This window comes from Octopus bimaculoides, chromosome 1 (genome assembly GCF_046866305.1).
Source record: "Octopus bimaculoides isolate indiv1 chromosome 1, ASM4686630v1, whole genome shotgun sequence".
In the NCBI taxonomy this organism is placed as follows: Eukaryota; Metazoa; Mollusca; class Cephalopoda; order Octopoda; family Octopodidae; genus Octopus; species Octopus bimaculoides.
Window position 1 is genome coordinate 75,155,206 of NC_142928.1, and position 24,501 is coordinate 75,179,706.

At 36.3% G+C, this 24,501-nt stretch overlaps 1 protein-coding gene across 1 annotated transcript in view; it reads left to right on the forward strand.

Annotated features, from left to right (window-relative positions):
- Positions 1 to 24,501, forward strand: part of LOC106882600 (laminin subunit gamma-1) — a 202,926-nt gene that overhangs the window by 65,327 nt on the left and 113,098 nt on the right. Inside the window, exon 2 of the mRNA XM_089352440.1 lies at positions 7,289 to 7,590. Coding sequence (XP_089208566.1) covers positions 7,289 to 7,590 — 302 coding nt within the window. The remainder of the gene's footprint in view (positions 1 to 7,288; positions 7,591 to 24,501) is intronic.

The window sequence follows — 24,501 nt, forward strand, 5'->3', positions numbered from 1 at the left end:
ATAGAAAATAATGTTTATTTTTGTATACATCGGCTTCATTTATATTTTCTCTTACTCTTTTCACTATGACATCATGGACATTTCAGAATCATATTTCTGATCATATAAATCACTTCAAATATTATATTAGCAAATTTAAAGTGATTTCTTTTGTGCCATAAACCATTTACCATTCTCTGGTGATCCCCTTCCCTTGATACCCAAAGCATAATGGTTAATCCAGCACTGGATCTGGCTCAATCTCACCGATCCATATTTTCAAATATTCGTATCACCAATTCACAATCCTGAGAAGAACAATGGCAGAGCTGCATTGCATATAAGTTTGCCCTACGGATGGCAAAGTATGTGGTCAAACCAAATAGTGGCATGTTTTGAGCAGCAGTTGTTGGAAGTAAGCAATCCAACAGAGATGATGAACTCAGTTATTTGTTTGTAGTTAAAAAGTTTACTTTGCAATCACAGGGTTCCAGATATAATGCTGTTACATTGCTCTAGATTTGGTGCTAAGTATCTCCTACCACAGCCTCAGGTCAAACTAAACCTCATGTGTGGAATTGGGTAGATGCAGATTGTGTGGTAACCTACATCAGAGTGTATCTGGTTTTATTGAGAGACATTATACAATGTCTGTTTTGAAAGCACCATCTGGCATTCAGATGCCTTTACAGGAGTCCGCTCTATTGCAAACATTTGGACCAAGCCTCTTCTCTAGCAGGATAACTCGGTATCTTTATGTGATACTTTCTTGTTATCTTTTGCAATAAACCATGACTTGGGATTTCTTTTTCTCTTTCCTCTTGCCTAAGTTCTGTGAATGTCTTGCATGGATACTGCCCTTCCTTATCTAAGACAATGTTAATAACCAGGAAAAAAAAATGGTTTACCTGATTATCTTCATCTGTGTATATATACATGTGTGTATGTATGTATGTATGTGTGTAAAGTTAGGAAGTGTGAGAGATGAAGATAGTTATTTATTCATCTGACTTCCATATGATTTCAGCTGTTTTATAACCTTCATGTAGTATTAATTTCAGTATGTAAAAGAATTACATGTGCATGTTTGTACACACACCAGTTTGACTCAACTCAAACCAAATGTATTGACTCCTACTTATTTTCATTTGGCTGCTTACTCGCGTGTGTGTGTGTGTGTGTGATGTAGCTTGTGGCTAATCAATGAGAATGTAATTAACCATTCTGTTAATATAAAGAAAACATTTTTTTTTATTATTAGATTAATGGAATACAGTTTTAAATTGCATGTAGGCATCCTGATATGCACACACACATGCAATCACATTTTGAATAATTGTTAACCTCACTCCATTTACATTGCTAATCCTCTTCTACATGTCATCTTATGTCCCAAGTAAGAAAAAAGAACAAAAACGTTTGGAAATTCAATTTCAAAGAAGTGATATACAACAATATTGAAACATTATATAGATACATGGGTGTAGGATTTGAAACTAAGTTGCATGAAACCATCAAGCTATGTGACCCCCTTCATCATTTAGTTAGTCACTGTGTCTTGGTTTTTTGTTTTTCACTTGTACAATTTAATTATCACTCATCTAAAATGATACATCCACAAATAAATTGCTATAGAATCACTAACATCTTTCTCACACCAAGTTCATTGTTCATTTCCTCTGTATATTTTTTTTTTCTTCTTCTCAGCTTTTATCTTCTTTATTATAAGCAATAAATGAGTCTACAAGAAGAAAGAGGTGTAGAGGAAATGGTAAAGATCTGTTATAAGAATGGTGTAATTAAATTTAAGTGCTTGGTCTTTGTCATAGGATGTGAGAACCTTTTTGTAGAGTCCCTGTAGCTAAGTGTGTGTGTGTGTGTGTGTGTGTGAGAGAGTTTTGTTACTTTAGAAATTGGTGTCTTATAACAACAAAGGCAAACATTACAAGCCAAGAACCTTCTGGTGGCTCTTTCTCTTTTTAATGTGATTCTTCCTTTCAGTAGTATTTTGTATAACCGTACTTAGATAATTGTATACAAACAGATTAAAACACATCACATACACCCACACATTAATGCATCATACATTGCAGCTGCAGTTTCACCACATGTGGCAGTCACAGCATATGTGGCATTTGCACCACATGTGGCAGTTGCGTCACACACCATGTCACATGTGGCAGTTGCATCACACGCCATGTCACATGTGGTAGTTGCATCACACATCACATCACATGTGGCAGTTGCATCACACGTCCTGTCACACGTGGCAGTTGCATCACACATCACATCACACACTAAAACATTTTACACTATAATCATATCATGTTCCGTAATCACATTATTATTATGGCTGGGTTACCACCCATGCTGCAGCAACAAAATCCACCCACAACACTTCTCGATCCATCATCACTGCTTCTAAGTCCTGGAATCATTCTAAGCCATTGTCTGCAATCAAGTTGTCTATGTAAGTGTGACAACATTTTCCTCTTCTTACATCACTGTGAAGCAGATTCCACAAGAGTCCAGTTGAATGAGGGGTGAATATAATGAATGAAGTTCAGGGTAGTCCATATGCAACATAACTGTATCCTTTACAAAAGCATTGTGCATCACATGGACCACATGGCACACATGCATCACACATAGGACACATGTACCACACCCATAATACATTGTGCATCAGGGATCAATCTTGTATTTCACAGATATCATATACTAATGAAATACTCTTACATTACTCAGTCATTGGATTGTGCCCATGCTGGGGTACTTGCTTATATGCATTCACATAACATGAAAAATTAACATGATACATGGAAAATTTACAAGTAACATATGTATGCATGCATGCATATTCATACACATATAAGAAAGAATAAATAACACACATTTATATAATTATGAAATACTAGTGGACTGAAATTTAATAAGCGATGATCATGGACCTCTGTTCAAATTTTATTAATTTATTGATTTTCTTTCTTTGTTTTTATTATTTTTTTATTTAATATTTCTTATGCTAATTGTATAGATGCAACTATGTTGTTGTGCCTATATTTTAAAAATCCTTACTAATGACTAGTGTAGGCTTATAAAAGTCACAAATGCAAATAATGTTGGTCTACTTGTAACAACTCCTTTGCAGAGTTCTCTGAGATTCCTCAGAATTGGTGTTTTACAACAAGATTTCAAATCATCAAATTCTTAAATAATAGTATAGGTTAAACAAGCACATTCTTTGAGAGATTTCTTATATCACACAATTTTAAAACAGTTGTTATATGCTAATGATTGGAATATAATGTGTCAAATATTACTTATAATTTCAAAATTTTTAGCCTATTTATGCTTAAAATAAATGATTTTTTATGTTATATTTATTATTGTACACATTTCTTGTAGCAAACGTATTACTTTTTATTTCGGAGGTATACTTGACTGGCAAGCGATTTTATATGAGACTGTGTGTTGACACTAAAAGGATTGCAATGTAAAGGGACGTGTATTGGCTATTCAAAAAATGCACAAAGACTGTTGACTTCATTTAATCATTTCTTCTTTAGGCATCAAAATTATTGTTGTGCAAACTGCAATCTGGTCTCTGACATGAATTACATGCAGCTTATGTAATATCTACTATAATAATACTCTTGTATTTTTCTCCATCACAACATATGAATGAGAAAGGAAAGGGTGATGGCAAACTGGTAGTGGGAGTGTTTCAACTCTGTGTGAATATATGTGTGTATGTAAAACGGAGGTATGTAAATGTTGGAAGTGGGATAGTGAACATTCAATACTGAAAAGAAAAGTCAAACAGCGTTTCAACTCTGTGTGAGTATATGTGTGTATATATGTGTGTGTGTACAAGGGAAGTATGTGGAAATTTGCATGTGCGAACCAGCGTTCTTTCAGTAACAAACGATGATCGATGTCACATCTTAAAAGACAACCACTAGATAACATTGACAAGTGTATTAATTTGATTTACCATCCATATTCTGTTTTGTTAAAAATAATTATTACAGTCACACACACCTACACAAACATATACATATATAGACTCATTAGAGAGAATAATTATTACCTGAGTGTATCAAGAATATCAAATAACCGCGGTTGAAAGGTATATTATAAATTTGGTAATAAATGAATTATTAAACTAAAAGCTTGGTTTTATACCTCGTTTATATATATAAAATACTACAATTGGCCGTTATTTTTGACGGCATGGGGCCAGGTAGTTGTTTTATAATCTCTGTGTAATGGGGTTGGATTGAAAACATTGGTAGAGCATCAGATGAAATGCCTTTTGTATTTGGTTATGTCTCTTCATTTTATGAGTTCAAACCCTACTTGGGCTAACTGGTTTGCCTCTTTCTGTGTTCAATAAAATGAGTACTTGGGGTCAATATAATTGACTCAAATCTCTTGCAAGTTGTTGCCCTGTATGAGCATGCATATGTATAATGACAATTATTCCATGTACTCTTTTCTCCTCTCGTTACTCTGACACACGCACGCACGTACGCTCGCTCACTCACTCACTCGTTCACTCACCCCTCACTCACTCCCTCTCTCTCTCTTTTGCTCTCCTTGCCTTCTGTTACCTAGGAAAAGCTAGCTTTAACAGAACATCAATAGAATTTGAATACTGAACTTTGTTAAATGAAATAAACCAAATATTTACTATAAGTAGGTGCAGGTATGGTTGTGTGCTTAAGAGATTTGCTTCGCAACCACATGGTTTCAGGTTCCATACTATTGTGCAACACCTTGGGAAAGTGTCTTCTAAAGCCTTCACCTGATCGAGAGTGGAATTGGAAACTGGAAACTGTATGGAAACCTGCTCTGTGTGTATGCATATGAATGCTTATATTTCTTGTTGACAGTGAAATCAAAATCGAGTTAAATTCGACGACTGGCACCCATGCCAACGTCGTCTCCTTCATTGGACACGAAACTCAGCTTGCGAAGACTTATTGAGGCAAGCGAAAGCGAAATCGGGATGGCACCTGTGCCCATCGTCGCCTTTCTGGCACTTGTGCCCGTGACGTGTAAGGATTTTCGAGCGAGATCATTGCCAGTGCCCCTGGACTGGCTCTTGTGCGGGTGGCACATAAAATATACCATTTTGAGCATGGCCGTTGCCAGTACCGCCCGACTGGCCTTAATGCGGGTGACACGTAAAAGCACCCACTACACTCTCTGAGTGGTTGGCATTAGGAAGGGCATCCAGCTGTAGAAACTCTGCCAAATCATATTGGAGCCTGGTGTAGCCATCTGGTTTCACCAGTCCTCAGTCAAATCGTCCAACCCATGCTAGCATGGAAAGCGGACGTTAAACGATGTTGATGATGATGATGATTACAACTGGCCTCTGTGTGCATTTTAGAGACCAGTGGAATATAAGATCTCTTGCTTGAAAAACAGGTGAGGGTTGGCAACAGGAAAGGCATCTTACTTCAAAGATGTCTCTGTACAGCCCATGCTGACATGAAAACAAGAAAAAGAAAAAAACATGCCAAAATGAACAAATAAAATCCTTTAGTATATCTCTTTAACATTTCTATGAGCACAATTAACTTTTGTGCTTTAAAATTTTTTTTCACTCTATCAAACGAACTTCAACTGTACAATTTGGATTTTTTTTTTTATTGCTAGGTTATTTATTTAATCACATTCATTTTTTGCAAATGTGTGGAAACAGATTTACAAATTTTCACTTTTTGTGCATATCGCGTGAATAATTGATTTTACAGTGTGATGCTTCTCTACTACTACTACTACCACCACCACCACCACCACCACTGCTGCTGCTGCTACTACTACTACTACTACTACTACTACTCAACTGTGAAACCAGGAGTAACAGAACCTGTTTCGTGGCGAGCACACTAAGAGTTGTGTTCTTGCTATGATAACAGTTATGCAACAGTTATTCAGCAGGAATTACAAATGCTAAGTGTCAATGAAGTACTTAGATAAAGTATTATTGTGACATGTTATCTAGCACCGAAACTGTGCTTTTGTCTTTTGATTAGTTTCAGTATATCTAAGAATTTCAAATCTTCCTCCTGTCTGAATAAACTTATACCAAGAATGGAATAATAACTTAAAGATGTATGGAGTTATCTCTTGCTTTTACAATCTACCACCTCACATGTATATATCTTTAAATTTTTTAATTGTTTCAGTTTCAAAGCTGCGGTCATGCTGGGGCACCACCATATTCCTTTACTTGTTTCAGTTATTAGATTGTGGCCCATGCTGGAGCATCGCTTTCAAGGGTTTTAGTCAAACAAATTGTCCCCAGGACTAATTTTTTTTTAAACCTAGTACTTATTCTATTGGTCTCTTTTGCCAAGCCGTTAAGTTACAGGGATGTAAACACACCAACACTGGTTGTCAAGCAGTAATGGAGGGACAAACACAAGTTCTGTTACTCCTTGTTTCACAGTTGAGTAGTAGTAGTGGCAGTAATAGTGGTGGTAATGATGGGGGTAGAGGTGGTGGTGGTAGTAAAGACAAGCATCACACTGTAAAATCAACTACTCACAAAGATATACACACACATGATGGGCTTCTTTCAGTTTCCATCTACTAAATCTACTCACAAGGATTTGGTCTGCCTGAGGCTATAGTAGAAGACACTTGCCCAAGGTGCCATGCCGTGGGAGTGAACTCGGAACCATGGGATGCAAGCTTCTTACCACCTAGCCATATATATATATATATATATATATACATACATACATTGTTTAGCATCCATTTTCCATGCTGGCATGGGTTGGATGAATTGACAGGAGCTGACCAACTGAAGGGCTAGATTGGCCTTCATAATACCAATCGCTTTACAGTGTACTGGGTGCTTTTATGCAGCACTGGCATGGGTGATTTTTATGCAGCACTGGCATGGGTGATTTTTATGCAGCACCTATGAGCCCGCAAAATTAGGGATGCTTGGCTGGTGAGGGTTGCAGGAGATGAGCCTGTATGTGAGGGCAACCACACTTTTAATTGATGTGTCCACTACCACCACCACCACCACCACTTTAGAGCATCGGTGTTGGTTTAAGACACTGAATAAATAAGTACCTGACTTAAAAATATAAGTATTGGGGTCGTTTTGTTCAACTAAAACCCTTCAAGGCAATGCCCCAGCATGGCCACACACTTCAGTGACTAAATCAAGTAAAAGATAAAGGTTCTAAACAGTGAAATTTTATTTTGCCTCTATAAAGATGATATAAAAGATTTTATCTCTTAAGTTACTTATTTTTGTTTTTCTTTATCTTTACAGAGAAAGCTTTTGATATCACATACGTGAGTATACGATTCCACTCGAGTCGTCCTGAAAGTTTTGCCATCTATAAAAGGACTACAGAAGATGGTGAATGGATACCTTACCAATACTACAGTTCTTCTTGTGAGCGTACCTATAACTTACGGCCGAAATCTATTATTACTACATATGATGAGTCAAAAGCAGTTTGTAGTGATGAATTTAGTGATATATCTCCACTCTCTGGAGGCACAGTTGTCTTTAGTACTCTGGAAGGAAGACCTAGCAGTCGGAGATTTGATACCAGTATAGTTTTACAGGTGAGTAATGTAATCTCTTTCTAATTTAATTACCTGTCTGTCTATCTTTCTATCTCTCAACAAGGCATGCAACCTGTCAATCTACCAACCGATGACCGGTGTAAAAATGATGTTTACTCACAACCTCTACACTTATATCTTATGCAAGGTATATATATATATTATAAATTGTTTATGATTAATTTAGAATAACCTTAAAATCTCAATTTAACTGTTGTTTTTCCAAATATTTTTGTCATTAATCTGGTGTCTGCAATATCAATTAAACTGAAATCTTGATGGAAGGTTTTAATTTAATCCTTTCAAAACAGAAAGTTTGTATCATCAAACCAAGGATGGTTTCAGGCAGGTTGGCATCATTCTTCCAGCACCATATTATCTCTCCTTCACCCCTTGAACTACAGTTGCCTCTTTCCCCACACTCTTGCGACCTAGCTAACAATATGCCATCTCTGTCTCTCTGTCTTTCTCGCCCTTCCTCTGTCTACTGTATCATTATTAATATTCTGCTGTTCCTTGACTCTTTCTGCACTATCAGTCTTCACTTACACTCATTTACCCTCCCCGCCCCCGCAACTCATAACATTAACCGCTACATCCACACCTCACTCTGCCAATCTGTTCAGTCCTATATTTATCATCCCTCAACACTTGTCCTTCATCATCATCATCATCGTCGTTTAACGTCCGCTTTCCATGCTAGCATGGGTTGGACGATTTGACTGAGAACTGGTGAAAACCAGATGGCTACACCAGGCTCCAATCTAATTTAGCAGAGTTTCTACAGCTGGATGCCCTCCCTAACACCAACCACTCAGAAAGTGTAGTGGGTGCTTTTACGTGCCACCGGCATGAAGGCCAGTCAGGGGGGTACTGGCAACGGCCACGCTCGAAATGGTGTATTTTACGTGCCACCTGCACAGGAGCCAGTCCAGCGGGACTGGCAACGAACTCGCTCGAATGTCTTTTCACGTGCCACTGGCACAAGTGCCAGGAAGGCGACGTTGGTAACGGTCACGCTCAAATGGTGCTACCCCTCATTCCTTCCTCATCTCTAGCCATTCCTTGCTCTGCAGATGCACTCTTGCGACTTCTTTTCTCCACCTCTTTCCTTCTGTTGTCTCCATTCACTTGTACTCATCTCCTGCCCTGATACTTCATCACCACTGTTTTATCTCTCTTTCCAGCTTCACCTCATTTACTCCCACCCTCTCTTCTATACTGTGAGTAGCTATGTAGCTCCTTGGCAGCAAGTAGTCTGTTCTTTTATGACTCCCATCTCTTGTATCTTAACTTCTCAATTCTGAGAGGGGATCCTTGTCTTGCAAACTGTGTCGTGATCTAACTTTGCTTGTGCCATGAATAAAATTCTCAGTAAACTCTATAAAGAGGTTGGCATTAAAGAAGGCATTCATCCATAAAACCATTCCAAACAGACATTGGCACATGATGCAATCCTTGGCCCTGTCAGATCCAGTCAAATTGTCCAACCCATGTCAGCATGGAAGACGGATATTAAAAATACCACAAAGAAGAGGATGGCAATGATATTTCCATGGCAATGGCAGTAATCAAAAATTCTTTGGTTTATTAAATAGTGTTCTTATGAATGACTTTTATCAGGAAGCTGCCTTGTTTTAGTTTTTTCCTACCTTGCAAGCTGTAGCAGTTGCATTTAGAGCATTGTTGTTCAAAAACATTGCTTTACGTGAATTTTAAAGCTGCTGTCTCTACCAGAGAAGATTAAAAAGAGAAAGTTATAATTAAGTTTGTTAGTGCTTTGGGTAATGAATTTGTTTTGTGTGCATTTTTCTACTGTTGTGTTCATTGTACAATGTGTTGTCCTCAAATGCAACAGTTTAGGTTATATTTGAGTTCTATTGTCAGCTACTGTACATTTAAGTTTTTTTTTATGTTGAAATATTTTATTGTTGATCTTTTGCTGCAAGTTGCAAAAGACCTCACGGGTATCGTTGTTAAAAAAGAATGAACAAAGATGTATTGTGTGTTGGATTTTAACTTTGAATTGTTGCAAATATTTGTGCTAGTTAAAAAAAAAAAAAAAACACTTTTTGTTTCATATATCACAATTAGCAGTTAAAACCACAGTAAATTCAGTTTATATCAAAACTAAAAGATACAGACTGAGTCTAGCTTGATGCATACCACATTTATTCGCTGATTATAAACATACAAGTGCAGGTGTGGCTATGTGGTAAGAAGCTTGCTTCCCAACTACATGGTTTCAGGTTCAGTCCCACTACATGGCACCTTGGGCAAATGTCTTCTACTATAACTTTGGGTCCACCAAAGTTTTGTGAGTGGATATGGAAAACAGAAACTGAAAGAAGCCTACAGTTCTATGTTTAAGAGATGAGGAATTATGTATATTATTTACATTTGACATGGATATTTGTTCTCATCTTGTTTGTTGTTAACATGCAATAAATAAGGTTAGCTTCAGCAGAATAAAAAAGGGACATTTCAAAAATTATTTCACTATATTGATTGTAGTTAATAAAATTAGAATAACCTTCTTGTGTTTGTACATGATCAAATGTAGAGTAATATGATCTATATATAAATATATAAATATATATATATATATATATATATATATAGATATAGATATAGATAGATATATATATAGATATAGCAATGACTAGTAATACTACGAAACCGGTATGCTTGTAAATCTCTTTAACAACTCACAATAATGACTTTTTTTACCTTTATTCCTACCTCAGTTTATCTAACTGTATATAGATATCGTTACTTTTCATAAAAAGCCTTACCTTCTTTTTGATTTCCAATGTGCATTTTCTCTTATTTTTCTGCTTACTTTCCCCTTACATTTCCACGTGTAGTTTCTATTTTGTTTTTTTAACATATTTCTACTATATATATAGATATAGATTATGTTATATGTAAACAAACATAAATTTGTTTTTAAAGTGTTGAAATGTATTGTAGAATAAGTCCGGGGTCGATTTGTTTGACTACAGGCTGGGCTCCTGCATGGCCTTAGTCAAATGACTGAAACAATTAAAAGAATATATATAGAGCTATTGACACAGGCATGGTTTTGTGGTAAGAAGTTTGCTTTCCAACCACATGGTTTCAGGATCAGTCCCATTGTATGGCACCTTGAGCTGACCAAAGCCTTGTAAGTGAGTTTGGTAGATAGAAACTGAAAGAAGCCTCTTGTATATAGGTATGTGTGCATGTGTGTGTTACATTGCATGATAGTTGTAAATGACTTTTACATCATGCATCCTTTGTTTCCAGTCTTCTATGAAAACATGTCTGGTCAAAGGGAAATATTACTTTAGTTATTGACAGGAAGGGCCTCCAGCCATAGAAAATCCACTTAAACAAATTCCGTTGGGCACAGAAAAGGGAACATTAAAACAATGATGCTTGATGCCCTTCCTAATGTTGGCCATTTTACAGTGTTTACTGGGTCAGACTGAGGATAGAAGGTTGGCACAAGTAGATTGATAAAGATGGACCAAAAACAGTCTGCTTGAAGATAGTTAGGTTTATACAGAGATGTTGCACCCTTTGCCCCCTTGTGAAATTTTGACCTCATTCAAATTTGAAACTCTTTGCTTATGATGTCTATCAACCATCAAAAAAAATTTAATTTTAAGATCCATACCTCTATCCTTCAAATTTGTACAGTTTAAGATTCAGTATTTTTCTCAGTATAAGATGCATTTATGCCTTAATAATTTGCCTCAGATATTAAAAAGTTTTCCCCACATTTGGCCTAATGCGTTCTCATTTTTAAGATGCAGGAATGTATGTAGCAACAATAGCAGCAACATCAGCAGCACTAACCCATATACCTCTGTATTACAGAGATAGGTGCAGCTGAGTAAAAAGTGCACGTAGTTAACAAGTGTTTTGTTGTCTTGCAGTAGCTGATTGTACTCCTTTAGGCCTGAAGGAAGATTAAGATTACAACACTAGTTTTGAACAGAATCATTTGTAATTTGTGTTTGTCAGTCATATTATTGGCATTTTGGTCCTCTTACTATACAGTACAAATATGATGGCTAATAGAGATACATATGCAGCTATCTGTCTACCTTACTCAAAACTACTGATGACCAAATCTATCAATTCTGAAATGGGTTTGTGAAAAAGAAACCAATCAAATAATAGTGTCTATGTATGGGGTTAGGTGTTGGGTTGGATTAGGGGTGATTTGAGATACTATTTCTTTCTGTGTTGTTTAATGAAGAAATTTTTTTTATCTATTTTTATCTGAGAATTTGGGTCACTTGACAACCTCATAAATTCTTACCTCTCTTGTAAGTAACTTGGTATTTCCCTCCCAGCTCATGCTCCATCTCTCACCCTAGACTGGGGTAAGTTTGTTTTACTTCAAAACTATTTCTCCCATCCCATTTAAACCATTTTTGTTGTTGTTCTTTTTAAAACTTTATTCATTTATTTTTTTTTGTTGCTATTTTTATTTTGACCCAATGACTGGTGGGGTGGGGAGGGAACTTAAATACAACAAATTGTTCAATAATGGGCCACTTAACTTTTATGATTGTTGTTGAATAAATATATCAGCATTTTAGCTGGCATTTTATTTCAGAGCATATTACAAATGATTACTGTCATTGGATGATAATGGCAATGATAATGATGAAAATAACGGTAATGGATGTGATATTGGTTGTAATAATAATTGTGGCTTGACGGCAAGGAACTATATTTGTAATCTGTTGACTATGTCATGGTTTGCTGCTTTCTCAAATGCACTTGCCTTAGCTGTGGATGTGTGCCATTGATGTAATATCCACTTTCATATCTTCCTTTAGTCTCCTCATTTGTTTGCAAGTATTACATGCTTCTATAGCATGTGGATGATTTCAGCAGTTTCGTATTCTTTTATTACTGGTTTCGGATCTATTTTAAAACGGGGGCGCCAGTTTTCATTTATGTTTTATGTAGTGTTTTTGGTACGGAAAGACTTTCAAACTTCGTATACTTATCTATTTTGTGTTATAGAACAGAAAAAAATTTTTGTATTGGAATTTATTTCATGTAAAAAATTGTCTTATTTCGATAATTTCTACTAATCACTGACGTCTATTCAGTTGAAAACAGTTAGCGCTGTAACGGTGTATATCGTATTAATCCCCAAACCCTAACACTAACCCTAACTAGACTGTTAACCGTAACAGTAACCCTAACCCTAAAACTAACCCTAACTCGAGAATCCGAACTCTAAAATTGTTACACACATAGATACGCACAGCGTAATTTATTATATAAACAATATATGCGTATAAATTACGATTAAACTGGATGAAATATGTCACAGGGAATAACATTTTTATGACCACCCAGCAGTAACTCTATTGAGCTGAATAGACGTCAGTGATTGGTTGAAATTACAGAAATACGACAACTTTAACATGGAATAACTTGCGAATTCCTTTTTTTTGTTAAGAAGACTATGAGTAAAAGATGTTTTATATGACACATTCTACCAGTGTCCCAAATTTCAAAGTGTTTCATTAGTGTTTCGTTAAGAAAATACTGGCGCCCCCGTTTTAAAATAGATCCCTGGTTTCAATTGTTGGATTGTGTCCATACTGGCACACTGCTTTCAAGGGTTTAATCTCCCTCTATATGTTGCTTATATCAGGAATAAACGACAGTAAACTTAGGTGTAGTTTGTTTGCTTCAAATTTTGAATGTTAGTTGTTGTATGGAGGTGGTGGGCCAATTGTGTTTCAGAATAATGGTTAAAACATCTTTGATATACAAGAGCTTAAAGTAGTGATTGAGTGAATCAAAGTATGGCAGAAAAAAAGTGTATGAGACTGTTGGAGAGAGTGGAAGTTCCAGAGAGAGAGAGAGAGAGAAAAGATGATAGTTCCACACCCACTCTGCATCACTGAGTGTTACTGAGTAAAAGAGAATGTGTTAGCAACCTAAGTTGTGAGTAAGACAAAAAGAAAAAAGCCTGAATTATTTGAAGGGGAAAGACATTAATATAGGTTGTTGAATTCTGGTATATGTAAAATAACAAATACACCAATTTGGAGGAATGTAGGTGGAGGTTTGGGTGTGTGTTAGAGAAGTTTGCTTCCCAACTATGTGCTTTGGGGCTCAGTTCCACTGCATGACAACATGTCATGTTTTCTAATGTAGCCCCAGGCGGACCAAATTCTTGAGTAGATTGGGGAGATGAAAACTGAAATAAGCCCATCATATATATACACAGTAGTATAGTGTATGTGCGTGCATGTGTATACTTCCTTATCTTGACTGTGTGATGGTTGTGAGTATCATCATCATACAAGTGTTGTCATTCGTTTCCTGTCTTCATAAAACCTTATCTGGTCACAAGGAAGCATTTATTACTTTTCTTGGTGACAGGGAGGACATATTGGTTGTAAAAAAAAAAAAAAAAAAAATTCTGCCTCAGTGAATTCCACCTGATCCAGGGATGACATATTAGTTGTAAAAAAAATAATCAAAATCTGCCTCAGTGAATTCTACCTGATCCAGTGAGGACATATTGGTTGTAAAAAAAATAATCAAAATCTGCCTCAGTGAATTCCACCTGATCCAGGGAGGACATATTGGTTGTAAAAAAAATAATCAAAATCTGCCTCAGTGAATTCTACCTGATCCAGCGAGGACATATTGGTTGTAAAAAATAATAATCAAAATCTGCCTCAGTGAATTCCACCTGATCCAGGGAGGACATATTGGTTGTAAAAAATAATAATCAAAATCTGCCTCAGTGAATTCCACCTGATCCAGGGAGGACATATTGGTTGTAAAAAAAAATAATCAAAATCTGCCTCAGTGAATTCCACCTGATCCAGGGATGACATATTAGTTGTAAAAAAAATAATCAAAATCTGCCTCAGTGAATTCCACCTGATCCAGGGAGGACATATTGGTTGTAAAAAATAATAATCAATATCTGCCTCAGTGTATTCCACCTGATCCAGGGAGGACATATTGGTTGTAAAAAAAATAATCAAAATCTGCCTCAGTGAATTCCACCTGATCCAGGGAGGACATATTGGTTGTAAAAAAATAATAATCAAAATCTGCCTCAGTGAATTCCATCTGATCCATGCAAACATGGAAAAGTGAAAAATTAAATTGATGATAATAATGATGATGATCATGTACGTGCAGGTATTGCTGTGTGGTTAAAATGATTCACTCAGCTATATTGTTTCGAGTTCAGTCCCACTGTACCACCTCTTGGGAAAGTGTATTCTATTAACTATATCCCCAGGCTGACCAATGCCTAGTGAGTATGTGTGCAAATCTGGACAAGACATTTTGAGGAAGCCTTGTTGTTGCTTATGCATATGAGTTTCTCCTTCCTGTTCCCACCCTGATGTTTATCCAAGAGATGGGTTGCCACTTTAAACCAGTACAATTTATCACCAATGGCCATCTCAGTTGTTTCTATCAACACATAAAGCAAAAATAAGTACCACAAGGGCATTTTGCTTGACCTTCTAACAATTCTGCTAATCCACTTACCCTGGGTTTGTTCTTTCATTATAATCATCATCATCATCATCATCATCATCATTATGATAAGGCAGCGATCTGGCAGCATCATTAGCACACTGGGTGAAATGCTTAGTGGTTGGTATTTCACCCATTGCTACGTTTTGAGTTCAAATTCTGCCAAGGTTGACTTTGCCTTTCATCCTTTGAGGTTGATAAATTAAGTACCTGTGAAATGTAATCAACTAGTCCACCCACCAAAAGTTGCTGCCTTTGTGGCAAAATTTGAATTCATTATTATCATTATTATGATGGCTGGGTTCCAACCCAGGCTGCAGCAACAAAATCTTTCATCAACAAGCCTCGAAAGGATGAAAGGTAAAATTGGCATCAGTTTGATTGAACTTAGAGTGCATGTAGCTGAAATCCCATCATTCATGGCATAGTATAAAATGCATGTTTATTTCCCCAAAAAGATTTTTAAAAAATCAGCCTTGGTTCTATATGCAAGGTTATGCCTAATTTACATGCTTTAATGCTCTAGGTTTGTAGGTATTTTAAAAATATCTTATGAAGTGCCGACTGTGCTTGCATAGTTATGGGCTGCCCTTTGGCAAAGCCTAGCACCCATTCAGCCACTCTGGTACAGGGATATGGTGAAATCCTGGGATTGCAGATTGTGAAGAGGTAGTGGAAGAGTTCAACTGAGCCAACAGTGCTTCTTACATTGATGCTGAGTGGAAGAAACCTAAAAGATCAATGGTCGAGATAACCAAGCTCTGTCGAGAGAGTAACTACAATGCTTCCATAGAGGAGGGGTGGCATCTGTGGTTGTGTAATCACCTAATCAAAAGAGTCATTATGACTTGAGCTCCCAATTCAAATTCATAATAATGAAATTTGGATGGTGACAGAGAGTCATGGGAATCTGCAATGTTGTTGTTGGCATTCCGTCGCTTACGACGTCGAGGGTTCCAGTTGATCCGATCAACAGAACAGCCTGCTTGTGAAATTAACGTGCAAGTGGCTGAGCACTCCACAGATACGTGTACCCTTAACGTTGTTCTCGGGGATATTCAGCGTGACACAATGTGACAAGGCTGACCCTTTGAATTACAGGCACAACAAAAACAGGAAGTAAGAGTGAGAGAAAGTTGTGGTGAAAGAGTACAGCAGGGTTCACCACCATCCCCTGCCGGAGCCTCGTGGAGCTTTAGCTGTTTTCGCTCAGTAAACACTCACAACGCCTGGTCTGGGAATCAAAACTGTGATCCTATGACCGCGAATCCACTGCCCTAATCACTGGGCCATTGCGCCTCCACAAGGGAATCTGCAATAGCAGTAAGAAAATAATAAATTCACTAAAAATGCTGAAATTGGAATGCACCTGATATACCTGTGCATCTTTTATGCCATCAGATATGGTCAATACCATGACGTATTCTATGCAATAACTAACTTGCAGTAGGGCGGCGAGCTGGCAGAATTGTTAGCACACCGGGCAAAATGCGTAGCAGTATTTTTTCTGCTGTTACGTTCTGAGTTCAAATTCCATCAAGGTCGACTTTGCCTTTCATCCTTTTGGGGTCGATAAATAAGTATCAGTTATGCACTGGGGGCGATGTAATCGACTTAATCCCTTTGTCTATCCTTGTTTGTCCCCTCTATGTTTAGCCCCCTGTGGGCAATAAAGAAATAAATAACTAACTTGCAGTTACAATTATCATCGTTGTTTTTAAAGTGCAGTTTTCTATGCTTGCATGACTTGGATGGAATTTATTGAGGTGGAATTTCTACAACCAGGTGCACTTCCTGTCATTAACCTTCACCTGTTTCCGAGTAAGGCAATATTTCCCCATGCCAGACATGCTTTACACAGAAGACAGTAAATAAAGGACATCACTTGTATGTTAGTGACATTCATTTACAATTAATGTGTGATGTCAAGGCAACAAAACAGTAACACTCACTCTCTCTCTCTCTCTCTCTCTCTCTCTCTCTCTCCTCACACACACTCACACCCACACACACTGTCTACCATATCCACTCAGAAAGCTTTACTCTGCCAGGTGCTACAGTAGAAGACATTTGCCAAGGTGCCATTCAATGGGACTGAACCCAAAACCATGTGGTTGGGAAACACATTTCTTCATCACACAGCCATACGTGCACATAAGTATAAAATTATAAATGCATAAAATTGCAAAATGGATAAAGTTATAAAAATTCCGTACTTACATTCATACATATTTGTAAATACCAGATTTTAATGAATATGAGTATTATTTGATATATGACCAAATAAAGTCAGCCTTATCTGGGTCACTTTGTATATATATAATGTTACTGGCTAGTCAAAGTGTCAACATAGCTGAATTTGTGAAATATTAGTCTAAGGGAGTAAAGGGAAGAAGCTTCAAAGACACTAATTTATAGGTTGTAAGTTTATCCTAGCAAACAATATAAGATATATATAAAGGGATCATGTTTTTTTTTTTTACTTTAATCTCAACCACTTGTGTCAGTGTGACTTAATTCCCTTGAATACTGTGTGATGGTCATGGAGGGTAGAACAGAAGGATAGGCATAAAGGAATGTTCCTAGCTTATATATATATATATATATATATATATATATATATATATATATATATATATCATTATAAAACAAGTTTTAAATTGTTGAAGATGTCTGGTGTTATAAGATGAGAGAGAGGAAGGGAGACCTATGGTGTAAGCTAATGTACTTCAAAACATTTAACTGAGTGAATCAGGCTGTTAGTTTAACCTCTTTCATTGTTGTGGCATTTTTACAAGAAGATAAGACTGTGTCTGAAACAGCTAACCCAGACCTTTGTATATGCATGTGTGTGTGTGTGTGTGTGTGTGTGTGTGTGTGTGTGTGTGTGTGTGTGTGTGTGTGTGTGTGACTTAGCAGTATGGTTAAGAAGTTTGCTTCTCAACCATGTGGTTTTGTGTTTAGTTCTACTACATGGTACTTTAGGTAAGTGTCTTTTACTAGAGTGTTGGCTCGACCAATGCGTGATTTTGGTACCCAGAAACTGAAAATAGGCCACACACATGAGAAGCTTGTTTCCAGTTTTTTCCCTTGTCTTGACATCGTGTAGTTACTGTAAACAAACTTTACCTTCATACAAGAAGTAATGTTTATTTGCAACTCTTCTGAAGAACATGTCCAGACTAGTAGTGGGTGGGGATAGTCTTGCTTGGAAACAGATGCTGGTTGGTGATAGAAGCACCCAACTGTAGAAAATCTGCCACACTGAATCTCATCTGACTATGAAAACATGGCAAAGTTGATTTTAAAATGATGATGACATATGTATGTCTGTCAGTCTGTTTGTGTGTAAATAAATAAATAAAATTTGGCTATCTCAGAAAGGTACTTAAATATTGGTATGACTCCTACCATGTCAGAGATCCTTGGACCAGTGATCCAAGGCTAAGGATAGTTCACTTTGTTCAGATGGAGGGGAGGAAGAACAGAATAGAAACCCTGTATGCTCCCCCATAAGGTTGTGTAGTTTACCATAACCAAAACCATACTGGAGCACCACTTTCAAAATGTGAGAGGAATTGATTTCTTTTACTGTTTGTACTAAGCAAAATATATGTTATGTGATACTAATAACTATTATATTGAGATACTAATTTACTGATTTGGTGTTCCTGAAGCCAAACCTTACAACAGGCATTGTCTTTTTGGACAAGGTACATGACTGTGGGATTCTTTCCACTCTTGAAGTAAGTTATCAATCTCCATGTTTCAATAATGTTCTATATTTTTCACTTTCATGAACTCCCCACTCATACACCCTGGGAAATCTGCTACCATTTCATTTATATTCACATCCTTGTACCTTGACAGTCCTGGCACATCACCAACATTTCTCTCTCTCTCTCTCATTAGGGTAACCATGTATTTCTTCTACAGCAAGATACTTGTCTCTGTTCCTTTGTCATACTCTGACCTCTCATCACTGGACACAAAACTACCTCCTCCTTTACCTCTCCTCCTCTCAACTGAGGGAACTTTGTCATGTAAGTTACTTGGTGACCTCACCAGTGCTGTTGCCATGCAAAAAGCATCCAGTTATAAAACCATGCCAAAGCAGATAGTGCAGCTTGGCACAGTTCTCTGACTTACTAGATCTTGGAAAATCGTCCAGCCCATGCCAACATGAAAGATGAATGATGAGGATGATGGTGATATATACTCTCCCTCTCAATGAATAATAAATTTGTTTTATCCAAGAAATTAATTTTCCATTCCTTTAATAATTTTAGAGGTAAAATACATGGAAAGCTTTTAAGTAATTTATTTGAATTACTACCAGCTGGCCTTCCTCAGTATATTAATGCCCTCTCATAAATAAATAATTAAAACATTTCAAGGTGAGAGATAGGACACTTAGTTAAATTTTTATAACTGGTCTATATGATCAAGCAAATATATTTTTATTATCTTTTGGGTATTAGGATAATTGTGGAGGCACAATGGCTCAGTGGTTAGGGCGGTGGACTTGCGCTCAGAGGATTGCGGTTTCGATTCCCAGACCGGGCGTTGTGTGTGTTTATTGAGCAAAAACTTCTAAAGCTCCATGAGGCTCCGGCAAGGGGTGGTGGCAACCTCTGTTGTACTCTTTTGGCCCAACTTTCTCTCACTCTTTCTTCCTGTTTCTTGAGTAACGCTGCAATGGACTGGCATCCCATCCAGCTGGGGGGAACACATACGCCATAGAAATTGGGAAACCGGGCCCATGAGCCCTTGCCAAACTCATGGAAGGTGGACATTGGATGATGATCATATATATATAAACAAATACATGTAGTGTGAGTTACGTACAATATGATTGTGACTTCATTTGACATATCTGAAGTGATAGTTATAAAAGGATCTACTGATGAAAATATATTTTCTGAAAGTTAATTATTTCATACTTTTTTCTCATTTTCATCACCAAATAAGAAAATCTTGTAACAGTTTAATTTCTATCCACCATTTCAAGTCTGTGTGCATGCATACATACAAACATCTTTCTGTTTCTTCCCCTAAACATACACACACACACACAACAATAATAATAATGATAATATGCTTGATACATACTGCTTTTTCATGATTAAGTTTTGCAAAAAATTGTGCATTCTTCAGAAAAAAGATTTGTGTGTGTGTGTACGTGTTCCTATAATTCATATCTAATGCATATGTGTTTGCATGTGTATATTCATGTACATGTGTATGTGTGTGTTATACAAATATGCATACACACACAAAAAATATCTTACCCAAATTTACACCTTGAAGAGGAAGCTTACAATCTGGCTGCTGTATGTATGTATCTTTATGTTTGTTCCCTATCACCCACTAGACAACCATAACTTAACAATTCAGCATTATATTGACCATCTATATAACAGCTGCCAAAGGTCATTGATATAGTTATGAATATAAATGCACAAGCCATGTATATGACAAACTGTTTGAAACATGTTTTATAAAGAAAACAACAACAAAAGATCTCTCTCCACTACTGCCAGCAGCAGCAGCACTTATGTCACTACTATAAACATTTTATTCATTTGTATAATCTATTTATGAAATGTTTGTGTTGTTTTATATCTGATACCATTTGCTTGTTTTTGTCATTGGATTGTGGTCATGCTGGGGCACTACCTTGAAGAGTTTTATTTGAATGAATTGACCCCAGTACTTTTTTTTATTATTATTATGCCTAGTACTTGTTCCATAGGTCTTTTATGCCGAATTTTTAAGTTATGGTCGTCTAGTGGTGATAGGGAACAAACATAACGATACATACATGCAAACACACACACACACAAACATATACGTACACACGCACACGCGCACACACACACACACACACACACACACACACACATATATATAGAGAGAGTTCAAAAAAGAAAAACGACAAAAAAACATCAAAAAACAACAAGCGAGGACGTGATACAGATATTGTGTTATTGGACGCTCGGGAAAGGAAAGAAAGAGACACATACATACACATGTACACATATACAGATGATGCGCTTTTTTCAGTTTCTCTTTATCAAATCCACTCACAAAGCTTTGGTTGGCCTGGAGTTATAGTAGACGATTCTTACCTAAGGTGCCATGCAGTGGAGTTGAACCTGGAACCATGAGGTTGGGAGGCAAACTTTTTACCTCACAGCCATGCTAGTGGCTACAATATTTGTAACTGTCCATAACTTGCATTTTAAAGCAGATCTGATTTGTTCATCAAAAAATATCACATACCTAGTCTTGTTTTCAAGGAAATATCCAAGTTGGTATTTTTACAGTGTTTGAAATGATAATTTGTCTCCTTAGAATCTACTTTCTGGTAATTGGCAGTTTCCTAAAATCCTATATTCATTCTTCTTTTGTAGCTACATTATTATTGTCTACAAACACTTCTTGGGTAGTTGTTGTTGGTTATTATGAAGTAGGAATAAGGTTTAAGGGTTTTTTTTTTTAATATTTATAGTTGATTATTATTATCATTGTTTTTTTTCTTTTGTTTTTTGGAGTGGACTATAACCATGTTATATATGTATTTATTTCACAGATGTTCTGTTTCCTATTTCCGTTTCCTTCACTCACATTTCCTCTTCAGAAGAATTCTCACCAGGGCAACAACAAAAACAACAATGACAAAAAATAAAACCCCAGAAAAGTATGACAAGATTTAAAAAATGTTGAAGAACTTGTCTTTTCTTATCCCACTCTTCTTCCCCTATCAGCTCTCAAATTCTATCTTCCCTGTTACCCAAACACTTAGAAGTTGGCTACAAGCCTAGCATTGTCTTGTGTTGGACCTATAAGATTTTTTCACATGTATTTACAAGATATTGATTCCTTGGTAACAAATTTTTTGTCTCAGAGCTGAATTTGTGTTCCAGTAGCCTTTTTAATTTGGAAGCTACAGAATTCCCATTAAAAAAAATTTAAAAAACCTTCTCAGATCTACCTTTATCTCCTCTATTCAGATATCCTTTAAGATCTGCATTACTAACAAATTAGTGTTGTTTTATTCTTATTACAATATTTACTCTTGCTTCACTGAACTACTATCATGTAGAAATCCTATATTCAAAAGATATCAGTAATTTTTTTAATTTTTTAAAATCCATATCATTCACTAACAAAAACATTGATGTACTACTTGTATCAATGGTCAACAATGTTGATTATTGCATACCCCTCTATAAACTGCATGCTGGTGTGTACAGATGACACTGGGGTATCGTTCTAACTATTTTCTCAAAATCCAAGTTCTCTTTCTCAAATCAAATCTTGAATAAATGATAGTAAATAAATCATTAAATTCTAATTCACTGCTTGAGATATTTAACTGCCATGATACTAAAACCTGAAGGAAGAAAACTATCTGAAGAAATTCACTTAAAAAATAAATGCAGCGTAAGATATAAGCTGGGAGTCTAGTGACAGAAATCTTTTTCTGAGATGAAAATAAACTTTATTTCTTATACAGAAGAGTGCTGAGATCCAAACAACAACATTTGAATTGCAGCTACATGCAGTGATAGTTGCAGTTAGTTGTGGTGTAGGTCTTTGAATTTTGTTCCATCAAGTATGACCTGGGATTAAATATTAAAAATTATCTTGAATTTTTCCCACTTGCTGACACTTTTTCCATCGTAAAATGCAATGAATCAGCAACTGCCCTTGTTTGTAGGATTTAACCAATGCTGCTGTTGATCCCCAAATGCTTGCTATAAAAATACTGAAATTATAAATTATTTCGATCACTTCATTGCACATAGTCTTTCAACACTTAGGCATATATTTAGTATTACATCATGAAGTTTAACCTTCAGCAATGTCAGTGAATGAATACATGAATGGTAACAGCAGTGAAAATTTATAGTTAGAATTCTACATTTGAGACTCTGTATGAAAGCTGCTGGTATGTGATTCCATGTGCACACATTTGTTCATTCATGCTACACAAGGAGTTTTGTACTTTTAATATGAAAAATTAACCAAAACAACAAAACACACACACACATGTGCATGTGTGTGTAAGTGGAGACACAGCTTAGTGGTTAGGGCGATTGTAAGATTGTGGTTTTGATTCTTGGACCAGGCAATGCGTTGTGAAACTCAGTGATTTTTTTTCTGCTTCTGTTTGTAAATCTCATCCATTTCCATTTCTGATGTCCTACTATATTATATCAATTCAATGACAGCTTTACAGTAAGGTCTGTATATTTTAAGTTGGAATTACTACTGGAAAGTGAGATGAAGGCCTTCTCGTTTACCATTTTAAAAAAAGAAATGGGGGGAACCCCCCCCGGAAACTGAGTGTTAATTTTTTTTTGTGGGGGGGGGGGTTATTTATTATCATTTTTTTCATTTTAAAGCTCAGCTCAGGATTTGAAGTTACCTCCTGTAGCATTAAGATGTGTTTTGGTATGGTACTTGGATGAGTTGCTCCCTTTTTATTATATGACATGTGGTTTTAATTTTGAGGATCTGTTTGTATGTAACCACTTGTGTTTTCCTTATCAAACTCCCTTAGCTCTCTCTGTATGACCTGGTCATTTATGATATTACAGCTTTAACTAATTATTCAAAATTTTTATCATCACATTGGAAAACTCACTAGCTGACTTTCAATAAAACATTAGGTCTTCCTGAAGTCTTAAAGTAAGCCATTACACGGTTATTAGACTTAGCAGAAATAACTGCCAAATCTCCCTTCACTCTTACTCTGCAGCCATAAAAAATAAAAGAGTACATCCAATAATGTTGTCCTAAATATGCTAAATATTGGGGGCGAATAAAAAGACAAAATATTCTTGTTCCTTCTTTTTTTTCTTCTTCTTCTGTTCTTCCTTTCTCCCCTCATTTCTTCTTTTCTTCCATGTGCCCCTATAATTTTCTTCATTTTCTAATTTTTCCCTTCCCTTTTCTTTTTCTTTCTTTTTTTTTTTTCAATTTTTCTTTTCGCTTTTTTTACATCTTATTTTTTGTTCTTTCTCTTTCATTCTTTTTTATTTTTTTATTTTCTGCTCTCTTATATTTTTTCTTCCTTTCTTTAACTTTCTACTTCACCGGCTACTTACATATATTTGAATTTGCTGTGGCCGAAGATAATAATTATGGTAAGCTTGCAAGACTTGCTTACAACAATATTTGCCACAACGATTTTCCTTGAAATGTCTCCATTACAACTGCATGAATATCTTTGTTAATGTTACTATCGAGCTCTTTCAGTTAGCTATTCTTTGAAATTGACATTGCTGCTAAATTCCTTCAGCTGTTTTATGAAATTATCACTCCTGGCTCAAAGTTTATCCCAGTATTATTGCTATTTATTTCATTAAC